This window comes from Cololabis saira, chromosome 23 (genome assembly GCF_033807715.1).
Source record: "Cololabis saira isolate AMF1-May2022 chromosome 23, fColSai1.1, whole genome shotgun sequence".
NCBI classification, from domain to species: domain Eukaryota; kingdom Metazoa; phylum Chordata; class Actinopteri; order Beloniformes; family Belonidae; genus Cololabis; species Cololabis saira.
In genome coordinates, this window is record NC_084609.1 from 15514367 (window position 1) to 15539092 (window position 24726).

The following is a 24726-nucleotide window of genomic DNA, read 5'->3' on the forward strand; positions in this document are numbered from 1 at the left end:
TTACACTTTAATATCTTAATATTTCTCACATTTGGCAAAACATTTGGCAAAAGGTGTAAAATGCATGTATGACTAAAAACATTGAAAAACACCTTACCGCAAGAACGGCAGCGATGGGAATAGCAGCGTTCATGAAAACTGCACACAGAAAAAAAAACAGCTCTTAAATTCCACAGCAGAGGGAGGTTACTATTTGAAGCTCGGTGGCTCAAAGCTCGACGCCATCGAGATTGTTGATGACCGAATTCCAATATGTTGTATTTTTGTTTGTATTTTTTGTACCTTGTCACTCGTTAATTTAATTTTTTTCCCTAAAACTGCTCCACATGGATAGTCAGTCAACTAATTTTCCATGATCTGATCATCTATGACCACCTCCCTCAGTTTATCAGATCATTCTAGGGCAGGAGTTCTAAACATGATGCCAAAATAATGCTATATATTCCAAAAACATTAGTTACAAATAACCTACATAACAAACACATGATTCATCCTATGACCAAAAAGAGGTTAATGCTTTTGCAGATCCTATCAATCCGATTCAAGATAAAAATAAGTACAGAGCGCAGCTCAGGATGCAGCAAATCAATGCTACTGATCAATGACAGATGCTTTACAGCACCTAGCAACTAAACAAGGGTCCTGTTCCCTCTATGGAACAGTGTGTCAAACTTTGAATTCTTGCATAATAACTAGAGTGCCATATGTAGGAGAGTGGTGGCAGCCTGCAGAATAGATTAAACAGATTTTAATAGTTGATTCAGTTCACAGCTTGAGATAACATTGATATGAGGTGAAACCGTGTCAACGGGTTGTTTGTGCGACTCTCACAGTGAATGTGAGATTTGGGTAAAAACTTTGTTTTTAGACTATATATATATATATATATATATATATATATATATATATATATATATATATATATATATATATATATATATATATATATACATATATATATATATATATATAGAGAGAGAGAGTAACTGATGCTTGCAGCGACGTCACTGACGTTTGCATAGAGTAACTGACGTTTGCATAGAGTAACTAACGTTTGCATAGAGTAACTGATGTTTGCATAGAGTAACTGATGTTTGCATAGAGTAACTGATGTTTGCATAGACTAACTGATGTTTGCATAGAGTAACTGACGTTTGCATAGAGTAACTAACGTTTGCATAGAGTAACTGATGTTTGCATAGAGTACCTGACGTTTGCATAGAGTAACTGACGTAACGTTTGCATAGAGTAACTGATGTTTGCATAGAGGAACTGATGTGATGTTTGCATAGAGGAACTGATGTGACGTTTGCATAGAGTAACTGATGTTTGCTTAGAGTAACTGACGTAACGTTTGCATAGAGTAACTGACGTAACGTTTGCATAGAGTAACTGATGTTTGCATAGAGGAACTGATGTGACGTTTGCATAGAGTAACTGATGTTTGCTTAGAGTAACTGACGTAACGTTTGCATAGAGTAACTGACGTAACGTTTGCATAGAGTAACTGATGTTTGCATAGAGTAACTGACGTAACGTTTGTATAGAGTAACTGATGTTTGCATAGAGTAACTGACGTTTGCATAGAGTAACTGACGTAACGTTTGCATAGAGTAACTGACATAACGTTTGCATAGAGTAACTGACGTTTGCATAGAGTAACTGACGTAACGTTTGCATAGAGTAACTGACATAACGTTTGCATAGAGTAACTGACGTAACGTTTGCATAGAGTAACTGATGTTTGCATAGAGTAACTGACGTTTGCATAGAGTAACTGACGTAACGTTTGCATAGAGTAACTGACGTAACGTTTGCATAGAGTAACTGACATAACGTTTGCATAAAGTAACTGACGTAACGTTTGCATAGAGTAACTGATGTTTGCATAGAGTAACTGACATAACGTTTGCATAAAGTAACTGATGTAACGTTTGCATAGAGTAACTGACATAACGTTTGCATAGAGTAACTGATGTTTGCATAGAGTAACTGATGTTTGCATAGAGTAACTGATGTTTGCATAGAGTAACTGACGTAACGTTTGCATAGAGTAACTGACGTAACGTTTGCATAGAGTAACTGACGTAACGTTTGCATAGAGTAACTGATGTTTGCATAGAGTAACTGACGTAACGTTTGCATAGAGTAACTGACATTTGCATAGAGTAACTGACGTTTGCATAGAGTAACTGATGTTTGCATAGAGTAACTGATGTTTGCATAGAGTAACTGATGTTTGCATAGAGTAACTGACGTAACGTTTGCATAGAGTAACTGACATAACGTTTGCATAGAGTAACTGATGTAACGTTTGCATAGAGTAACTGATGTTTGCATAGAGTAACTGATGTTTGCATAGAGTAACTGACGTAACGTTTGCATAGAGTAACTGACGTAACGTTTGCATAGAGTAACTGATGTTTGCATAGAGTAACTGACGTAACGTTTGCATAGAGTAACTGACATTTGCATAGAGTAACTGACGTTTGCATAGAGTAACTGATGTTTGCATAGAGTAACTGACGTAACGTTTGCATAGAGTAACTGACGTAACGTTTGCATAGAGTAACTGACGTAACGTTTGCATAGAGTAACTGATGTTTGCATAGAGTAACTGACGTAACGTTTGCATAGAGTAACTGACATTTGCATAGAGTAACTGACGTTTGCATAGAGTAACTGATGTTTGCAGCGACATAACTGACGTTTGCATAGATGTAACTGACGTTGATCAACATTAAGCTTCACCCTTATGAGACTTATGAAACACCAAGTCCAGATCAGCAGGAGAGGAACGATGAGATGACGACACTTGTGGCTGCATCATGCAAAGATAAACTTTTTTATCTTTCTGACAGGGCAAAACCTTTGGGGCTTCAATGAAAACTCTGGTTACATTTACCGTTACCATGGCAACTCTGATTGTCACTTTCAAAACGTTAACATGTAGTCACTGAAATCTAACTTTTGAGTGCCTGATCAGATGCTTTTAACTCAATATTCAGGTCCAGAGGTAATTTTAGAAAATAACCGAATACAGCCGCAAATATTTTGAAAAACCAAGCACAGTTCCTTCTGCAGCATAGTTTTTGGATCATGCAACCCTTGTTCTGCATTCAACCAAATCACAACACATCTTCAGCAGACAAAGTCCTGCTTTGAACATCTTGCGATTAAACAAGGAAGAACTAACTCTTTGGTCAGAAATTCTCAAACTTTAAACTACGGACGTATCCAGAGCGTGATGTCAGACAAACAACCTAAATGAAAGGCAACCTCTCGCCCACCTCGACCAAGAACCACCACACCCCAAAGAAATAAGAGCTTCATCTTACTGGACAGCGATGTGTAGATGGCAAATGTCTTGAGACTGGTGAGTTCTTTGCCTCTGGTCTCCAGCACACTGTCACAGAAGATATTCTCCCAGGCATACAGCTTCAGCATCTTTATGCCCTTTAAGATCTCCGTCGTCTTTTTCAGCCGATCTGTGGAGTGTTCCTGAAAACCACAACACCATTTAGTAGTTAGCAATTACAGTTACTGAATGCAACATTTATTTTAAGAAAAGGTCAGTTGAACATATTTAAAAATAATAATAATAATAATGTACTGCTTACCAGTGTGCTTTTCTGTGTCTCTGCCAGTTTTGTGGCTATGAGATACTGAACTGGAGCCAGCAGAACTATGACAGCCGCTCCTACAAAAGCACTAAAGCCCAATAAGTACTGGAGAAGGATCACCCCCATCACGATCTGCCAAGACGAGAGAAGACTTGACTGATACATGTCATTATTAGTATAGTAAGTGTATAAATCCTACACTTGAAGTCCTATTTAAAGCTATAATTAGCTATTAAAGGCATAGTTTAGATTAGGCAATCTGAGGTTTAAACTGCACCATCAATAAATTTGAGAAGTTGAACATTTTCCTTGATTTTGGTCGCAGCTTGTTGTTAAGGGGTGATGGCGGGTCCCGAAGCCGGACCAGCTGGGAACCCCTGGTTTCGATTACCTGCACGGGCATAGCCCACAGGTTAGGGCAGAGGAAAAGGAACCACATCAGCTGGTTGGTCTCTATGGCCACCAGGTTGTTGATCTGCCCCAGTGTCATTTCCCCCATGGACATGTTGGAGGTGGACAGGCGCAGGATTTTGTTGTAAATCATCGCCTGGTTCATTCAAAAAACAAGACAATGCTTCATGTTATCATGATGTGATTACATTCTTGTCCTGGTATCAGTTCATAGTCAGCCCATAACATACTGCTGTCTTATATGTAAAATTAAACCCTTAGCAGTTAAAAAAAAAAGAAAAAAAAGCCATTGACTTTACACAAACATGGCTGTACTTCTTTATCGTCAAACTGAATAAGTCTAATATCTGAGAGAGCAAAATCAACATTTTAAAATTCCCATTTAAAATCATTAAAAACCAGAAAAAATAGGAATATAAATCGTTTCTGACACTTTATTTTGTTAACACTTGCCTGCTGTTTCTAAAACGCCACCATTGTCACAATATTTATGCACTAATCCCTTGAGATGGTCATTTTCCCAAATCAACTTTTTTGGATCACTGTCCAGTCACTGTTTTAAACTTATGACGAGACAACATATCTAGTGTGGCTGAAATATGAAGGAAACTGGGAGGTAAAGTGATCCTGGTATAGGTTTTCAGGTAAGATTAATGGCAAGTTTAAGCCCCATTTTCTGAAATGCCAACTGATTAATACCCCTGTGCAACTCATACAAATAAATGTATGAGTTACATGTACTTAACTTAATGATGCAGAAATATTCCCTGGATGTTTTGATTAAAACCATTAACTTCACTTCTAAAGATTTATAACATCCCACTGATGCTCTCATTTCTTGCCACACAACGTGCAAATAAACCTCTTTATGCTGTAATTATTAACCTGCTGTTCCTTCACCGTTTCAAATAAACTGCTGTCACATCAGGTGAATGATATCCAAACAGTATTTTCCATGATGCTTCCTCACCAGCAGAGCTCCCCGCAGGTTGATGCCCGTTTCTATGGTGACATAGTACGAGGCCTGCAGGAAGGTCCTCTGGAGGATTAAAGCCAAGAAGAGCAGAACAGCCAGGACTGAGCTGTTCTGCAGAAGCTCCGTTGTAGACATGAAGTAGACTCCTAAATGCTTTTCCTACAAATACACACAAAAAAAAACATTACATGCGGCAATCCAGGTACAAACATTTAAATCCTGCAGATTTTTCATTTGATTGCTGCAGCAGGAGCTCCTAATCTGTTGGTGCATCAGCAAACACATATCTTGATCTTTGCATTGATGGAGAATAAAAGCATGCATTTAATTAAAGAAAAAAAAAAACAACAACTTTAGCAGAAAGTACTTATCAGAATTACTTCCTTCCTTCACAAAATGTGTTTTTATATCAGCTGGGAGTGTTCACGTATACTGATAAGCATGGACTTGTTAAAGGTCATTTAGAAATAACAGTCACGTTTCCATAACCCCCAGATACATCGCAAAGTCTCTAATTTAAAAACAAACAGTCAAATATCGCAAAAACCCTTTTATGCTTCCACAATGGTTTTTCCAGACGTGTCGATAGTGCAGTTTATGGCAAAAGTGAAACGTTTGTACATCATTTGCTCGTCTCTGGCAGCGCTGGATGAGACGTAGCCGGTCAATCTAAAGCCATCAAAATCTAGTTTCCAGCTGTTTTTGCACTCATTAGTACGATATAGTTGTGATATAACACTACTTAATCATCATGGAATTACTGTATTACATAAGGGCATTTGTCTCTGAATAATCATGAATGATAATGTGCTACTTTCATCTTCTATTTTCTGTTTTCAGCGGTAGCAGCATTCGCAAGAATTTGTCCAAAACTAAGCACGTTTTGTCCATCTTTTGCAAAGTCAAGATCTCCTTTTTCATTGTTTTCGCAGACGAGCTACAGAGTTGTAGATATACGACGCTAAAACTCGAAAGTTAAGCTCAGACGAAGAAAAAAAACACCATTCAATGGAAACCCCAGACCCCTGCAGCGCTTCCTTTATCACAAATCCAGAGTTTCACTTTTCTTTTGTGACAAAGTGCAATGGAAACTATTATAGGCCGACTATAACCGATTTAAGTTAATGTCGCACGAAAGAAGACTATCAAACCTTATTGGACTATTACACTGAGGCATTCATCATACCGCGGTAGCTTTCACTTTCAGGGCATTTGTAGGAAACTGCACAATCCAGATGAGTAAAAACCTTTTCAGGGAGCTATTAATAAATAAAAGGAGTCTAAAGCTCATCTGTCTGAAAATGATTAAATGTCAGTAGTCAAACTGTCAGGCAAAGAACTGTATTCTAATCAGAAACACCTGCAATTGATAGTTGTGTTGTCCTTAAATGGTTCCCAATGACTTTCCAGACATTTTTAAATTCATATTATGATTTAATATATGTATATATATATATATATATATATTCTCTCTCTCTCTCTCTCTCTCTCTCTCTCTCTCTCTCTCTCTCTCTCTCTCTCTCTCTCTCTCTCTCTCTCTCTCTCTATATATATATATATATATATATATATATATATATATATAGACAAAGCTGTCCATGTAGCACACATTCATATACACACACGCACTGTAAATGGTGTATTTATGGATAAAGTAATCTAAAACTACAGATTTGTACAGACAAACAAAGTTTGGTATTATAAAATCCTCAGTGCGATGAATCGCAGTCCTTCTCTTTGCATCAAAGCGACACAGAGAGTGTGACGTGAGTGTGAGATTTCCCACATGACTCAGAAGTGCAGTCCTGTTCTGCTCTCTATCTCCACTGCCCATTACACCCACTTAGACCGGTAGACATGGACCTGACAACAGCTCGCGCTCAACGTCAACTCTATCAACATCCAGCCAAATGGATGAGATGAAAACACGGCGTCATTAGAAAAGCATCTGTTCTGCCTCTCCTGTGGGCTTCCACTGCTCAATGACCTTTGGAGAAGCCTGGCATGAGTTTAAGAGGGGTTGATATGAATGAGTTCTGCCAGGAGATCCTCCTTTGCCAAATGGACTGTGTGTAAACGTGTCTGCTCTCTCTCTATCTGCTTCATATACTTCATTACGCTGTCATATGGAGACGGTTTGTTTTTAATAACTGTGGAGGAATAGTAGCAAATTTGATCCAGCTTATGTGATTAAAAAAAAAAAAGAACTAATGCAGATTGTAATAATCAATGCTGAGGAATTATGGGATACATTAGGTTATATGGATTATTCATCCCCTGCTGACAAGAAAAAAATAGAATCCGCCAGAAGAAATCTCCATCATATTTAATGAAGTATGTACGACAGACCAAGTCAAAGTACCACAGCCTTTGTAGTAAGATAGCTCAAATTTTAAGGAGATATATTCTTATTAACAGGTCTTTCTTTGTTTTAGACCAGGAGTCGGCAACCCAAAATGTTGAAAGAGCCATATTGGACCAAAAACACAAAAAACAAATATGTCTGGAGCCGCAAAAAATGAAAAGTCTTTTATAAGCCTTAGAATGAAGGCAACACATGCTGCATGTTTCTATATTAGTTATAACTGGGGGAGTTTTTTTTTCATTATACACTTCGAGAAAAAAGTTTAAATGTCGAGAAAAAAGTTTAAATGTCGAGAAAAAAGTTTAAATGTCGAGAAAAAAGTTTAAATGTCAAGAAAAAAGTCAAAATGTCAAAAAAAAGTCGAAATGTCGAGAAAAGTCAAAATTTTGAGAAAAAAGTAAAAATGTCACGATTAAAAAGGAAAGGAAAAAGGAAGAAAAAAAGGAAAAAAAGAAGAAAAAAAGAAGAAAAAAAAAGGAAAAAAAAGGTCAAACATGTTTGAAAAAGCTCCAGGGAGCCACTAGGGCGGCGCTAAAGAGGTGGCTCTAGAGCCGTGGGTTGCCGACCCCTGTTTTAGACCATATATACAGGTGCCTGAGGTTATCATTATGGTGTTTTGATGAAAGCATGCCACAAAAATTCATCAAGACCTCAGAAAATTGTTTACAAAAAAAAGTGAGTCTCCCTTTTAAAACATATATTTACAGCTCCATCAATATCCACCAGTTTTCAGGGGACTGACCAGAGTTAACTTAAAAGAGTTTATAGTTTTTATCTTCATCTCGTTTTCCAGTTTGTTTGATTATTTCAGCTAAGTTTCAGTTAGTTCAACAAGCGCATCAGTAATTTTATTTTATTTTTTTAATTGGTTAGTTGTAGTTTAGTTTACAGTAGTTTTCGTTAACTATAATAACTCTGGGATGGATTAGGCAACTCAAGTCCAACCCTCTCTTGAAACTCAATTGAAATCACATCTGAGGCAACCTTCCTGTCCAGTATGAATACATCAAACTGATCCATTTGAACTTTTATTAAAGGAGATAAAATACTGTTTTACCTGAAACATACAACTAGCCGCTGCTCTGGGTCAGCTCTCTAAAATTACTCCCTTGCTTCTATATTATTTATATTATTATTTATTATTGCTTTTGTCAGTTTTTAGCTCTTTCTGTTTCTGGTTTAGTTGAAAGGTACCAACAAACTTGTCCATGTGTGAGAAAAAAATTAACAAAGTGAGATTTACGTGTGTGAGCCTTGTGTAATGTAATTCAAGCACTGTCTCATTATTACATTACAGACATATTATCCTATCAGACACATCTTCCCACACACTCTCAAACACGCAGTCACACACTTCCTAGTGGTGACACGGTGACTGCAACCAACGCCCCGGTGACATCGGACTGGGACTGAGTCATCAGTTGGTTAACTGGTCCACCCGTAACACAACATGCGAATGATGATGTCTCACTAATCTGCACTTAACTTCTAATACAATCATCTTATCTGAACACTTAACGAGACGTTTGCATCAGTGACGGCTTTAGTAACATCAGCAGTCCCAAACTTCGGTTCAAGTTTCAGACATGATTTCTCTGAAGGGAACATTTGACGACGTTAAACTTGTCACGCTGCCATTTCAGTTCAACAAAGGATGTTTGAATGTGGTGCTTCTATCTTCTACTCCACCACCTACACACATGCTTCGATTTGTAGGTACACACCGGTGCGAAAATGCTGTTTTTTTCACTTTTTAGGCTTTACATACCAGGACATAATGAAAGCAATCTCATCCTTAGAAAATCAGTAAATGAGGGAAATACAGTCGCAGCAGTAACAACAATACACCACAGAGGTGTCATTGCATCTCTAAAAAAACTAAACGAACCAAAAAAAAAAGGTAAGCAGCATAAAATAAAGTATTCCCCTATAATTCAAGAGCTTGTAGTACTATCCTTAGCAGCAACAACTTAAAGTAATTAAACTGGGAATTCCAAATGCCTTTGATCGGGTAATTGCAAAACCTCAATCATTTTTCTTTTCCAGCCAATCTGATGTACATTTGCTTGCGTGTGTTTTTTCATGAACCAATTTCAGCCCAGTTTTAGCTGTTGGTACGATGCCTTCACATTTGACTCCGGAATCCTTTGATCGATTGAGACATTCAGGTCCTGGGGTCCCTATTATTATGCTTCCTCCACCGTGCACAGTTGCCATGAGGGATTTGTGCATTCATCCGTAAGTCTTACCAAAAAACTGAGCCACAAATAGGTGTTTAAAACAAAGGCGATATCCAGATGATTTAAGATTCACATCATGATCGTGTAGCTAAACCATCAAAATAAAGCAACCTAACAGAGTTGCTTGAGCTCATTAGAGTGTGGTGGTGAGCAGGCCTTGAAAAATATGTAAATTCTTTGGAGAAAACAGTCTGAAACAAATACAGCTAAGGACCTCATTTTGCTTCTGAACGGTCTGAAATGACATAATGAGCTGAGTCCTTTCTCTACCTTAGAGCCTGCGTGCAAGAGAAACAAAATAGATTACAAAAGCATACAGACACACCCACCTTATTACTGTCTCCTGATGCAACATCATCCTTTTTGTTCATGTACTCCACTATGCCAGAGATGCAGAGCGGACCAGCGAAGCCAAGCAGGTCTGCCAAGTACCGGAAGGTGCTACTGAGGAGGATGGGACGGCCAAACGCTCGATACATGGAGCGCCAGATTGATGGCGCTCGCTCCGGGTCTTCAGCTGTCTTTAAGGAGAGGGATCAATGAAGTGCTTGTTTATTTTTGGATAGCTTAAAACAAGGTAAACATCCATTAATAAAGCTGTAAAACTGCTTTCCATCAGTTTTGGGCCTCCATCTGCTCACCCTCTGATCCTCATAGGCATCTTTGAGCCGCAGGTAGTTGGTGAGGGCCCTCATCGCGATGGGCAGCTTGCCAATCTTCTTGAGCTCTATTGGCCGCTTATGGGCTCCCATGATGAGAGGATTCATCCACCAATATGTTGCCTAAAAATGTGCCAAGTATTTGCTCCATTTTCTGTGATTTGCAGACAAGTTTTGCTCCAGGAACACACGTTTAGACTTGCAGTTGGAAAACCTACCTTAGAGAGGAGGTTGACAAACGGCTGCAGAAAGCGAACCCCTAAATCCTGCAAATCTTCAGGTGGCTTCACCTTCTGAGGGTTGGCAAAGAATACGTATTTCTACAAGAGCACAAAGAGCAAAACAATGTCAATGATGTCACATTGAGAACCTTGAGTACCAACAGGATTCTTCTTGTTTTGCTTTAGGTTTCACTGATTTCAAATGAAACGAGGCAACAAACCCTGACTCGGATGACATTTATCTCCACAGCCATCAGAAGTCCGTACAGGATGACTAGCAGAGCCGTGATGCAGAACCTCAGATGTTGTGGTCCAACACTGAACTCTGCAAACTTCCACAGCTTAATGGACTTTGTGATGAAGCCCAACACCCAGTAGATGAAAAGGACTGTAAGAGAAGACACAGGGCTGTTGTTTCAGTTCAAATACTTATTGAATATGCTATTTTTAAACAATTCCAAAGAGGGGAAACTGTAAAACTCTTCGTTGAGTCAATTTAAAGGTATCACGGGTAAAATCCCATCATCAGCATCACTTCTGTTACCTTCCTGAAAATGCTTGAAAGCTGAGGGCCATTTCCATTTTCACTTGTTCATTCATTTTTAACATATGGTACAAACTCCAGCTTTCCAAGACACAGAGTACACAGTTTTCCTAACCTAAAAGAGCTACAATTCAAAGTCTTCAGGATAAACAAAGACTATAGATGAACAAAAAAAGAGTAGGGACAATCATCTTACCAAGCAGCAGTTTGGGGAAGTTGGATGTTTCTATGTTGTGGTAGTAAACCACGGATGTAGTGGCTGCGATGAAACCCATGAATGCTGGCATAAAGAGATGAAGGTGGTTGCTATCCATCACACTACACCCAATCCCAAACACAACACATGTTTAAAAAAAACTGATAAACAAAATCATTTTCACAAGTATTATCTATTCAAAGAAAGACAATACGGACAATAGAAATCAGATTTATATTTTTGAATAAAAGAATATGTCTCTGAAGACTCACTTGTTGGAGACGATGCCCTCCGCAAACTCACACACGTGGACAAACAGCAGCAAGAAGGTGAGGATCCATCTCATGTTGTGGCCGGGGAAATGAAGCCACGTGTTATGGTGGATCTGCACCTTTGAGCTCTGACTGCCCCATCCTGGCAGAAAAACACAAAACAATGTTATACAGGAAGCGAATCTCAGCCCGTTGGGGAAAAAAAGGCAACGTTTTTTTCAAGCCCTGTTGTTTCACACCCTTTCACATACATCTTCAAAGTGATGGCAATGAACTGCATCCATGTCCAGGCAGTTTTACAAAAGCATTACACCCTTCAAATTCAGAAATGTATTGAAAACACAAATGTCAGATTTATTAAGGCCAAAAACTGTTTCCACTGTAACCTGCCAGCTGTCTGGCACAAAGCGTGTGTAATAGCTGGTTAAACCCATTTGTGATTAAAGCAGGTAATTCACAGGAAATTAGTGAGCATGTGGGAGAAAAAGTGGGGGAATGTGCAAATAACATTAAGCTTCTTTACGTTATGACATCTTACATTCGGAGAACTCCTCACCTCCTCCTACTACTACTATGTTCCTAGTCTCTTCATCTTGGCCTTGAAAGCCAGTATAGGTAAAAATGATGTCCTTTAAGTTTTTCAGTCTCGTTTTAAATCTATTTACAGCCTGAATTTGCACTGCTGAAGGTTTTTAATGGCACCCTCCTGGCTACGCATCTGTCAGGATTCAGGAACCTGAACCTTGTTCTTCAGACTTCACAGCCACCTACAACACAGTGCATCATAATATTTTAATAACTCGTTATGAGCATTGTGTCAGCATTCCTGGCAGCGCTTTGGAGGGCCTGGCTCAGATCATTTTTTTGTGTTGCTCAAAACGATTTCTAAACACCATTACTGTTAGGAGTCCTCCTCCTCTGGCTGGGAGAGCCAGCAGCACAGGTGCTGCTGATCAGCCATCTACCTCAGCTGCCACTAATCACCAGCCCAGGCTTAAAAGAAGACCTGGACCTTCACTCAGTGCTTGATTGTACTGAACCCATGCGGTAACTAAATCAGGCCCTTCGAGAAACTTTCTCTAGCTTTTTTCAGCCCTCGAGTTTGAACCTTTGTGTCGTGCTTACATTAATCCCTCTTTGTTTTTTGTCCCAAGGCTTTTTTGTTCCTGTGTCTACGTTGCCTCCCTGGACCCCTCCTCGACGCCTCTGTTCCCCTCGCAGCCATTCTCGTGGATCTCCGTGACCCCCCCCCAGCTGCCAACTCACGACTGACCCTGGTCTCCTGGACCCCCAACCATCACTCCCCCGTTTCCTCTGCCTTCCCCTCCGGATCAACCCCTGAGTCAGTTTTTTCCCCTTCACCTTAATAAACAGCCATCTGGCTCTTTATTTCAATTGTTTGGTCTCCTGCCTGTTTGTGGTTGGCTACTCGGGTTCACCTCAGGTTTTGGGGTTGGACCCTACAGAACAATCAAGCCAAATATGAACCCTAGCCAACCCAGACAGGCGGGTGCCCCACCCGCCACTATGCCCAAGCTCCCTGACCCCGAGACCCTCCAAATCAGAGTCCGCGAGCATGATGCCCAGCTAGCAGGCCTTAACAACCAGCTCACCCAGGCCTTCACCCTGGTCACAGGGGAGGTTTCAACTCTCCAGACCACCTCCCACACCAACGCTGCTGCCCTGGTGACCATTGGCGCTCAGCTCGCTTCCCTGACCGAGGTCGTCTCCCGGCTTAGCGGCCCTTCTGCAGCCCCTCAGCCCAGCCCCTTGGTCTCATCTGTTCATAACCCTCCTGAACCTAGCACAGAGCCCAAACTCCCATGTCCCAAGAGTTATTCTGGAAATTTTGCCCAGTGCAAGGGGTTTCTCGGTCAGTGCCAACTCCTGTTTACCCACCGGCCCTCACGTTATGGGTCCGACGAGGCCCGGATCGCCCTGATCATATCCCTCCTCTCGGACAAAGCCCTCAGCTGGGCCATTGCAGCCGTTGGCCAGGATGGGTCCCTCTCCAAGGACTATGAGAGATTCCTTGCAGAGTTCAGACTGGTGTTTGATCACCCGGCGGACGGGGCGGACGCGGCCAGCCGGCTACACACCCTCCAGCAGGGGACTCGCTCTGTCGCCGACTACACCCTGGACTTTCGGGTGATTGCCGCAGACAGTGGGTGGGGTGACCTGGCTCTCCGGAGCGCGTACCGGAGAGGTCTGAGTGACGCAATAAAGGATCTGATCGTCGGAAGAGACCCACCCACTACCCTCAACGCTCTGGTCACCCTTGCTCTGCAGATGGATGCACGCCTGAGAGAGAGACGCCAGGAACATGCTCAACGCTCAGGGGCCACACCCAGAGCATACACAGCCTGTTCCCCTATTAACCCCGATGGTGGTGGAAGTTACCCATCGGGCCCCACATTCCCTCTCTCACCTAAACCATCATCCGGAGGAGCCTCTGATGAACCCCTGAAGGTGGCCAGGCCACGCCTCCGGCCTGAGGAACGAGAGGAGCGTATGCGGGGTCGACTCTGTCTCTATTGTGGGAAGAAGGGGCACTTCATCAGAGCCTGCCCTGCCTGCCCAAAAATACCTGGCTCACTAGCTAAGGGGATCCTGGTGAGCAAGACCACACTACCCCAACCCAAGAACCATCTTTTCCCTGCCACTCTTTCTTGGGGCACTGAGTCACTCTCGGTTAGCGCACTGGTGGATTCAGGGGCGGACGAGTGTTTGATAGACATCTCCTTAGCCCGTCAAGCTGGTATCCCACTCGTTCCCCTTGACTCCACCTGCACCGTCCAAGCCTTAGATGGCCACTCTCTAGGTAAGGTTACGCACTGCACTGCTCCTCTCACATTGACGCTTTCTGGGAATCATGTGGAGGACTGGCCTACCCCTACTGACAAGACCCAACTCCGGCGCTTCTTGGGGTTTGCCAATTTTTATAGACGGTTTGTCCCAGGGTTCAGTCGGGTCGCTGCCCCTCTCACTGCGCTCACCTCCACCCTTCGTCCTTTTTGCTGGACCCCTGAGGCAGAGTCAGCGTTTAGGACACTGAAGGGCCTATTTACTAAGGCGCCTGTGCTCTCCCATCCTGACCCTTCACGCCAGTTCATTGTGGAGGTGGATGCGTCGGACACAGGGATTGGAGCCGTTCTCTCCCAGCGGTCGGAGGAGGATCAGAAGATCCACCCATGCGCATACCTCTCCCGGCGATTCTCCCCAGCAGAGAGGAACTATGACGTGGGTAATCGGGAGCTTCTAGCAGTTCATGCTGCACTGGAGGAATGGCGGCATTGGCTGGAGGGGGCAAAGGAACCTTTTATTGTATGGTCTGACCACAAGAACCTAACCTACGTGAGGACCGCCAAGAGACTTAACCCCCGACAAGCTCGCTGGGCGCTCTTCTTCAGTCGTTTCAATTTCACCCTCACCTTCCACCCAAGCTCATCTCCATCGTTGCCAGCGCATCTGGAGGACTGCACGAAGGGCCATGCTACGGGCTAACGAGCGGTCTCGGCGGACTGCCGATCGACGGAGGAGGCCAGCACCAGACTACAGGCCGGGTCAACAGGTGTACTTGTTGTCCCAGGACTTGCCACTTCCTGCCACCTCCCGGAAGATGGGACCCCGCTATGTTGGCCCATATACCATTGACCGCATCATCAACCCCATGACGGTACGCCTCCACCTTCCAGCTTCACTCAAGGTTCACCCCGTGTTTCATGTGTCACGTCTCAAACCCGTAGTCTCCAGCGTTCTCTCTGCCCCAGTTCCCCTTCCCCCCCCACCACGGGTCCTGGAAGGGGGTGACCTGGTCTGGGATGTTAAGGAGCTCCTTGCTGTCCGTCGTCGGGGCCGGGGCTATCAATACCTGGTGGACTGGGTAGGGTACGGCCCCGAGCACCGCACCTGGGTCCCTCGCTCATACCTGGCGGACCCCGCCCTCCTGAAGGACTTCTATCGAGCCCACCCGGATGCCATCGGACGGTCGCCCGGTGTCTCCCGTAGGAGGGGGGGTCCTGTTAGGAGTCCTCCTCCTCTGGCTGGGAGAGCCAGCAGCACAGGTGCTGCTGATCAGCCATCTACCTCAGCTGCCACTAATCACCAGCCCAGGCTTAAAAGAAGACCTGGACCTTCACTCAGTGCTTGATTGTACTGAACCCATGCGGTAACTAAATCAGGCCCTTCGAGAAACTTTCTCTAGCTTTTTTCAGCCCTCGAGTTTGAACCTTTGTGTCGTGCTTACATTAATCCCTCTTTGTTTTTTGTCCCAAGGCTTTTTTGTTCCTGTGTCTACGTTGCCTCCCTGGACCCCTCCTCGACGCCTCTGTTCCCCTCGCAGCCATTCTCGTGGATCTCCGTGACCCCCCCCCAGCTGCCAACTCACGACTGACCCTGGTCTCCTGGACCCCCAACCATCACTCCCCCGTTTCCTCTGCCTTCCCCTCCGGATCAACCCCTGAGTCAGTTTTTTCCCCTTCACCTTAATAAACAGCCATCTGGCTCTTTATTTCAATTGTTTGGTCTCCTGCCTGTTTGTGGTTGGCTACTCGGGTTCACCTCAGGTTTTGGGGTTGGACCCTACAATTACTATAAACACTCTCTGTCAGTCAATGGGTATATATATATATATATATATATATATATATATATATATATATATATATATATATGCAATTTATCAAGCAATTATTTTATTTGATAAACTAAAATCCATCAAATACTTTATTTAAGAATGGAAATCAATTTGAACAATTAATCAAAAACCAAAACATTTGTAAGGAGACCAATTGACACATGCTTTAACCACTGAATCTCTAAATTAAACCAAAATCAGCTCACTTTGTGCTGATTATGTTTGTTTCTGCTCTTAAGTAAATGGAACAGAGGCATTTTTTAGCTCAGCGTACAGAGATCACAAAAACTAGAAGCAGGAAGCATCAATTAGTCTGTCCTTGGGGAGGAGGCTAAGGGCTTTTGGTCAAAGCCATTCCCACACACAGACACACACACACAAACACACACACAAACACACACTTCAGATAACTAATGGTGCTTTAAAGTTATTTTTTGCAAAATTAGACAAAAAAAGCAAAGAACAAAATAACCCAGAAACACTTTTGTCCACATTTTGCATCCTTTCTGTTCCTTTATTCTGCACATGATTTCCTTGGGTCTTTTTTTCTTTACATTATCTCCTTTCTTTTTTCAATGTTTCTTATTTTGAATTCTTCTTTTCATCATTCAATAACATAAAAGAAAAATAGTAGAAGAGCAAAAGGGTACAAACTATTTTTTTTCTACATAAATCATAACTTAACCTAAATATTGAGCTTTGTTTTTTGTATATAAAGTGCGGACCAAAAGTTTGGACACACATTCTCATTCAAACAATGGGGGAAGTGTGCCCAAACTTTTTGTCTGTACTGTATATTTAAACTCTGTTTTACTGTTTTCTTTCTGTAATAATCACCAAAGCTTCACTGGATCACTGACCTGCAGTTTTAATCTAAACTGAACTCTTTAAAGCTGCTTAAACTCCTCACTGGTGACAACAAATACTCCGTCTGAGAAGGTGTGCGTGGGCTTAAATACTTGTTCATCTATATTCGAGAGGATCTGAGTTGGTATCATGCCAGAGATTTGACCCTGGGTCAAGTATTCCACTCTGTGTGAGAGAGAATCTTGACCAAGAGTCAAATTCCTCGTATGTACAAGAATAATTTACCAATTCAGACTGAATGTAAATATAGGTGGGTGGGTGTATACTTGTACAGATAACTTTATGAGTTTCAGATGATCAGAGTTGGGATGTTTTTGATCTTTTTTCCACAAGCCTTCAAAGTGAAGATTGTATTTCTGGTGGGTGGTAAGAATGTCATGTCCTCACAAGGATGGGGAACAAAACAGGAGTGTTTTAGTGAGACAGAGAAATGGGAAGAGATCATTTCACCATCACATCTGCTTTGCTCCAGATTGCATGTAATGTTGTAGGAGCAACAGCTTTTACAGTAACACAGGCCAGTACACACTCAACACAGGCCAGTACACACTCTACATACTAGTATTCCCGTCCATTCTATCTTACCACTTTCCTCAAAAGAAATATCCTCACTTACTTGTTTGGCTTTGTGACAATTTGTGACAATTCAAACTGACAGAATTTTCAAACCAGTAATGCACGTTTCTGTATTTATAAAGATCAAACTGACAGGCACAGACAACCAAAGTTAAACTGGTGTCATGGTTTAGAGTTTCTGTGTTACGGTTTTGATTTCTCCTTCTGTTTTTCTTGGATTTCCTCATTTTTATACTCTGATGTCTGGTTTTATTCTGAAAGTCCATCTGGTTTCTGAAGTTTCAGTTTGACTTTCCTTGTTCACATCTCTCTTGATTGATTGCACCTGTGTCTTGTCAGCCCTGACTTGGAATCGGATTCAGCAGGATAATTTGTTCGTAATTAATCTGGTGTTATGTTACATCTTTATTATCCGCTCCTCACTTCCTCTCTCACACAGACACGCTCCTCGCCGCCCTGCAAGCTCGTTTCTTATCCGCTGTTGTCACATGTGCTGAGTACGGTAATCTTTGCAAGAAATACGCAATGTAAACACACACACACCGACACTGTACGATGATTTGGTTTTGGGTATATCGCAGCATCGCAGCATTTGGGTCCACGACTTGTATCGGGACTGTAGCTACTAACAACCATGCATACCTGCTGTGGCCGATTCACCACTTAACCTAACATAACATGTTTTTGGACTTTGAAGCTGGAGTAGAAAACTCACTCGAGCTCAGAAAGAACATTCAAACTCAAAGGTTTGCCTTGCTGGGATTCAAACCAGAAACCTTTTTCTTGTGAGGCAACATTATGGGTTTTCCTTTCTGCTCTGAATTCATGCCAGGAGTTAATATTCTGTTTATTTATTTTATGACCTCATCTGCCTGCCTTATCAAATCTGAATTTCAGTCCTCCAGTTTTGACATCAACGTAATGTTTTTTTTTTTGTGCTGGATCAGCTAAAGACAATGCTACTCATATTTTATCTGTACAAATCTATTTAAATGATGCTATAAAATACGTTACACGATGACAGAGGAACTTTACACAGTCATGGAGTTCAAGCAAGCAGTGGGCAGAAATTAGCACATTCAGTCCCCCAACCATCCCATAAAAACACTTTCCTTACACAAGTCGCATGTAAGACAAGAAAAAAAGACCCTCAGACTTTATTGCTGTCACATTTTTTCGGGTGAAGCACAGACACTACATTGTAATAAACCTATTCAATTGTTTTTCCAAAGTCCACCTAGCACCTCTAAATATTTACTCATGAAAAACGTTGCCCTTCAGAATAGTTTCAGCACTGGAACCAAAACTTTTTAGAAGAAAGACGAAGAGAAAGAATCCACTTTTGGAGAAGAATGTGGTTTAAGCTTCGGCCATGTATGGAGGGAGAGGAAGCCTCGCAAGCAGCTGAAAAGTTGGGATAAATATCTGCAACTCACATAAATGTCAGATGAAACTTTAAGTGTGCTGGATAAATAGTGTTGCGTAAATAATTTAGATAAGAATGTTTGTATCTCCAGTTGTCAACAAGTGACAAATATATCCCTGTATTTGTGCAAATGATGCAGTTAAATTCATATCACTTGTTTGAATTCTGGGTCTCTGGAAAGTGTCTACAGACAACTTTTGTTGTATTAGACGCTATACAAATAAAATTGAATTGAATTGTTTTGTTATGACTGTTGTATTCCCTACCAATGAAGAGGATGGGGAAGGTGATGAAAAGCAGGAAGACATGAGGAACCAGGTTGAGAGCATCCACGAAACAGCCATTGTTCAGCACGCCATTCTCCACGCTGTAGGCGTTAATGTTCCTGTTGTTGCCACAAAACGATAAGCCCATTCCACCATCCAGCGGCTCCATGCGAGCCTGGACCAAACCTGTGAACACAGACACTCAGATGAAGCCATACACAGAACTCATCACTTTTCCAAAAGGCAAAAATAAGCTCATTTTAACTATGCAATTGTATGTTTTTACTAAGAGGAGAAAATGTGAAGGCTTGTGTCAGACATGTTTACACCACGTCACAAGTTCAAGTGCAACACTCGTACAGAAACAGCCTCAAGTGAGAGAGCTATTTCAGGAGCTCTGTCCTGTAGATTATTGAGGCTGACTGTTTAATAAAATACTTAATACTAAAAGACTAATTTAAAAAAAAGAGCTAGTAAAGTTGGAAGCTGTAAAAGTAAAATGACCTAATCTCTTTATGCATTCACGAATAGAGCAGTTGATACTTTAGCATTGAAAGTAATTATTCTTTGAAACCTCAAAATAAAGTGCTCTAACAGCTGTATGGCGTTTTTGGTTTTTCTTATCTATGTAATTAGCCTTACGGAAGTTTCTAACTCAACAAGTTACTGGCTACCAACTTAAGACGTGTGAAAAAACATAAAGCTGGTATTTTGTTTGAGACCAACCAGATCTGAATGTGTTGTGCAAATTTGCAAGCTACTGGGATGGATGGATGGATAGATGGATGGATCAATGGAAGGAAGGAAGGAAGGAAGGAAGGAAGGAAGGAAGGAAGGAAGGAAGGAAGGAAGGAAGGAAGGAAGGAAGGAAGGAAGGAAGGAAGGAAGGAAGGAAGGAAGGAAGGAAGGAAGGAAGGAAGGAAGGAAAACTCAAACATATCACTGCCATGGTTCTCACTAGCATTGACTGAGAAATTCTTCAAACAGAAAGTAGCCTACAACAGAACAAAATTATTTAAAGCCACTCTACGTAGCAACACCACTTCCAATCACATGGGGGCAGCAGATCACAAGAAAGAACCCATGTCAGCCTCTGGTATAAGATATAATGAATTACATCTCTAACAGGACAAAATGGTATTACAAGGCATCTTAGCCCCACCCAGTTCAGTAACACAATTATTGTCCGTTTCTTTTTCGTCGCCATAGCAGATCTGTATGTCGCCCGACCGCCAACCATCTTACTTCTGCATTGAGTCTAATGCGGAGTTAAATTTCGTTGCAGGTCTTCGACTGACTGATAGAGGCCGACTCCAGAACAAGTCAATACAACCTGGTTAAAAATAACTATTTTGGTCTCAATCGTTTGATTTTGCAACCATGACAACTCTAGGGGAAAGCACGGTGGCTTAGTGGTTACACTGTTGCCTCACAGCAAGAAGGTTCATGGTTCGACTCCCTGGCCCTGTAATTGTCTGGGATAGGCTCCAGCAGACCCGCGTGACCCTGCAAAGGATACAGCAGGTATAGATAATGAATATATGGATGGATGGACGGACAACTCTAGGAGGGGTGACATTTTTTTGGTACCACGCCAGGAGAGTTAATATCAAGTAGTTTTTCTTTCTCATATAATTGAACAGCAGTTGGCTCAGCCAATCGCTACCGGTTATGACTTCCTCATTCGGAATCGTCACGCTACCGCGCCAAGCGAAGCAACCACTCATTTGTATTAACCCAGCGTCAGCTAAACGTGTCGGTCATTTTTGGATTTTGCCCTTGAGTCAACATGTTCGATATACATGTTACATATAATTTATATGTGTTACGAAGAATATCCCGCTGCAAACGTCTCACGGCAGCTCTACAGATTTTTCAGCGTGGTGCGGCTGAAGGAGCTGGAAGCAAAGCTAACTTTGATTGACATGCGGCGGGCGTGTCTCTGTCAGCTTGCTGAGCAACATGGATGCATCCTATACGAAGAAAAACGGCCTTCAGAACCGGTCCTGAGAAACCAATGGGTCACGTGACCCAGTGCTTCGTCCATTGTTATTTACGGTCTATGATAATCCCCATGTGGTCAGAATTGCCTTTTGCCCAAAAGATGGCTCGGACAGAATCTAGAAAAACTCCATGAACATGAAGATGAAGAAGTGGGGAGGGAGGGAGGGATGGATGGATGGATGGAAGGATGGATGGATGGATGATTGGATGGATGGATTGAAGGATGGGTGGATGGATGGATATGTGGATGGATGGATGGATGGATGGATGGATGGATGGATGGATGGATGGATGGATGGATGGATGGATGGATGGATGGATGGATGATTGGATAGATGGAGAGGATGGATGGATGGATGGAAGGATGGAGGGAGGGAGGGAGGGAGGGAGGGAGGGAGGGATGGATGGATGGAAGGATGGAAGGATTGAAGGATGGGTGGATGGATGGATGGATGGATGGATGGATGGATGGATGGATGGATGGATGGATGGATGGATGGATGGATGGATGGATTGGATGGATGGATTTAATTTCAACAGTCATACTTGCAATTTCTGCCTGTTATTTTCACAGTCATATATAATATTGTCTGCTGATTATTAATTACAATTTTTAAATTAAATACAATTTAGAAATCGACAATATTAAAAACAACAGGTAAACAGATAAACAAGGTAAAGCTCAAATGTGAACATTCGAGTGGGTTGTTAAAAAAAAGCTCAACCTAATTTAGCTGGATTTACATTTTTACAATATTTAAAGTTTGCACGACTCGTAAAAGCTGAAGCACACACTAGTAACGTACACATGTTTGTTTAAATTTAGCTTGATAAGAAAGAGCATATTAATAACTTTCAAAACCAAAGTCTTACCTCGAAATAAACAATCCTCACTGACGAGGTTTCATTTCCAAAAGCTGGGTTTTAAAATGGAAAACAAGACAGCAGACAGAGGAAAGGGAAAACAGGAAGAGAATTAAAAAATTATGAGAGTTGGAATGTAAAAAGTTGATTATTTTTAGCCTCGAAAGTCAAGAGCATCAGCTGCTCCACTCAGCGCTGCCTGTCTCTGCACAGCAAACGGTTTCACGCAATACGGCATACAGCCTCCGGTGCCTGATTTCAAAATAAAAGATAATCTAAAACATTTAAAATGAAATGACAAAAAAAAGACAAAAATAAAAGATATACAAAATGAATTTGATTCATTGAGCAGTATTATAACCAATGTTTTGTAATCGTGGATAAATTACAGGCATATCAATAAAAAAGACTACAGACTTAAGTGTGTGGATATACATAGAGAAAGGAAAACCTACATTCCATCTAGAAACGAATACTTTTCAGTCACCATTAAATTCAAATATACGAGATGAAATCTACAACCATTTCTCCAATTTATGCAAAATATAACAATTCCCGCTTATTTGTTAACTAAAACAATTTTTTTGTTATTTGGACAATATAAGTAATTCAAAAGTTGTAAGAAAGAAATAAATCATCACTATTTTCTATTCATTCAGAGTAGAATTGCATAAATTGTTCCTGCAACGGTGTGGCTTTTGTTGACCTGTCTATTGAAAAGCATTCTTGGTGTCTTTGTTTTTTTTCTTTGTATGTCTTTTTTAATAAACTGTATTATGTTGCTGGTCAAATTTCCGAACGTTTATATCAATGTTACAGTTTACATTATTAGACCATGCTATACCCCAATTTCCTTTTTATTAACTTATTTATTCATTTTTTGTTAACTTCAACATACAATCTGAAATCCTTATATTTAGTCAGTCTTTAATATAATTTGCTTCACATCAGTGTTTGCAATTCAATTCCTCCAAAAATTAGATTCTCCTCTGTCGCGCTAATGTTGTTTTATTTTGAATGCGTCAATTTCGAAAGTTCCGGCAGTGGTCTATGTAACTTTAGTAAACTTGATGCAACGTTGACTCGTGTCAGGTTTCCAAACTAGTACAGGTTTGGCGGTGAGAAGGAGCTTATTATAGGTCCCTTTAACTGTCAGCTGACGTAAGGGTTGCAAAAAGTTTATAAACTCGGTACTTAAGTATTAAAACGGCATCTGGTCACGGGTTTGCTGCAGTCGTCTAATGGCTCAACAAGAATATTAAGATGTCATAACTGCATCTAACCCAAGCAAGACATGTAATACATGTTTTTTTTATTTACATTTATCCTTTGCATTTTGAGTGAATGCATGCAGCAGCAGAGTTGCATGAAATCATGATCAAAATCGGGAGACTGCAGGATTTACACGTAAAGCTGCTGTGCATGCGGAGGAGGATGGGACCTTGGAAGAGGGCACTGAGGTGTACTCAACCAAACAGTGTCGATGCAAGCTGCTGAATACTGAAAACATCAGGATATATCAAACAAAACATCAAATCAAATCGAAGACAGTGATAAAATGTTTTTTCCAGCGTCTTACAATGCGAGTCAGTCACCCCACTCTCCAAAAATACCATTCAGAAAATAAACATTTTAGCGTTTCTGATTATAGAGACAAATATTGACATAGGTAAAGGCTCACTTCGGGTTTTTCTAACCGGGGCGGATTTATTCTTAAATTCGGCATATAGATCAAAAATAAAATTTAACGCCTTACCCCTATAAATGAGTAAACTTTTTTGAACTGTCCACTAATTATACTGTCTTGCTTACCTGAGACAGCAGCACATCTGATTGTAAAATCAGTGTAGTTTTCAGCTTTCTATGTGTCCTTGATTGTTTTATTTTGCGCCGAATGTAAGATTACTATACTATAGGTTCAAATATAATATTGAACATAGTTTTAAACCCTACATATTCAATGAAAAGAAGAAATGCTTTGAATTGTATAATAATTGAATGAAGTCTGGTGTGCTTTACATGAATAGAACCTCTCGTCTTGCACTATGGTGAAGATGCAGCAGCCTGAACGTAAGGACAGAAAAAGAAAAGCGTGCCCCAACACTCACCCAGACTCTGACGCAGATTTTGGGTCAAAGCGTCTTTCCCGGAATTTCCTTAATCCTTGCGCTTTTTTTCAATGTTGTGGTTTATGCTGAAGCAAAGGTGACAGGAAACGCATTCACATGACAATTACTCCCACAGCGCTGAAACGCTATTACGGTGCTCAAGCAGCACGAAGGACACACGCACTCTCGCTCAGAATGGCTGGATGTTTTACGATGGCATTCATAGTTCTGGGGGAAAAAATAGGTCAAATTAAAGCCGAATAAGCACAACGGAGCCTAGTTATATTTATTTTATTTTTTTTTTTTAAGCCTGTATAGTGGCTTTAAATGAACCGCGCTGATAAATCACCAGCAGGTGCACCTCCTTTGAGAGGGAAGGTTAGATGGTGACCTGAAATACGCAACACAAAGGAAACAGACATGTGCGCATTTTAATTTGGTGTGAATAAGGGATAGGGATCTTAGACAGCGA

The 24726-nt window shown here is 41.3% G+C and overlaps 1 protein-coding gene across 5 annotated transcripts in view; it reads right to left on the reverse strand.

Moving 5' to 3' along the window:
• abcc9 (ATP-binding cassette, sub-family C (CFTR/MRP), member 9) overlaps nucleotides 1-24359 on the reverse strand; it is a 70943-nt gene extending 46584 nt beyond the window's left edge. For 4 of the 5 annotated variants that reach the window (XR_009770874.1, XR_009770873.1, XM_061714983.1 and 1 more), the window contains exons 1-13: nucleotides 22156-22334; nucleotides 19279-19464; nucleotides 11508-11649; nucleotides 11236-11357; nucleotides 10717-10883; nucleotides 10493-10594; nucleotides 10257-10397; nucleotides 9945-10136; nucleotides 5005-5169; nucleotides 4015-4170; nucleotides 3621-3755; nucleotides 3339-3501; nucleotides 98-138 (exon numbers count right to left, since the gene is read on the reverse strand). Coding sequence is in view for 3 of the 5 variants with exons in the window: in XM_061714983.1 (XP_061570967.1) it covers nucleotides 98-138; nucleotides 3339-3501; nucleotides 3621-3755; nucleotides 4015-4170; nucleotides 5005-5169; nucleotides 9945-10136; nucleotides 10257-10397; nucleotides 10493-10594; nucleotides 10717-10883; nucleotides 11236-11357; nucleotides 11508-11649; nucleotides 19279-19447 (1695 nt within the window). In the remaining 2 variants the exon portion in view is untranslated. Of the gene's footprint in view, nucleotides 1-97; nucleotides 139-3338; nucleotides 3502-3620; nucleotides 3756-4014; nucleotides 4171-5004; nucleotides 5170-9944; nucleotides 10137-10256; nucleotides 10398-10492; nucleotides 10595-10716; nucleotides 10884-11235; nucleotides 11358-11507; nucleotides 11650-19278; nucleotides 19465-22155; nucleotides 22335-24254 lie in introns of those variants that run through there. The other variant, XM_061714981.1, reaches the window with a different exon arrangement.
• Between the last annotated feature and the right edge of the window lie 367 nt (nucleotides 24360-24726).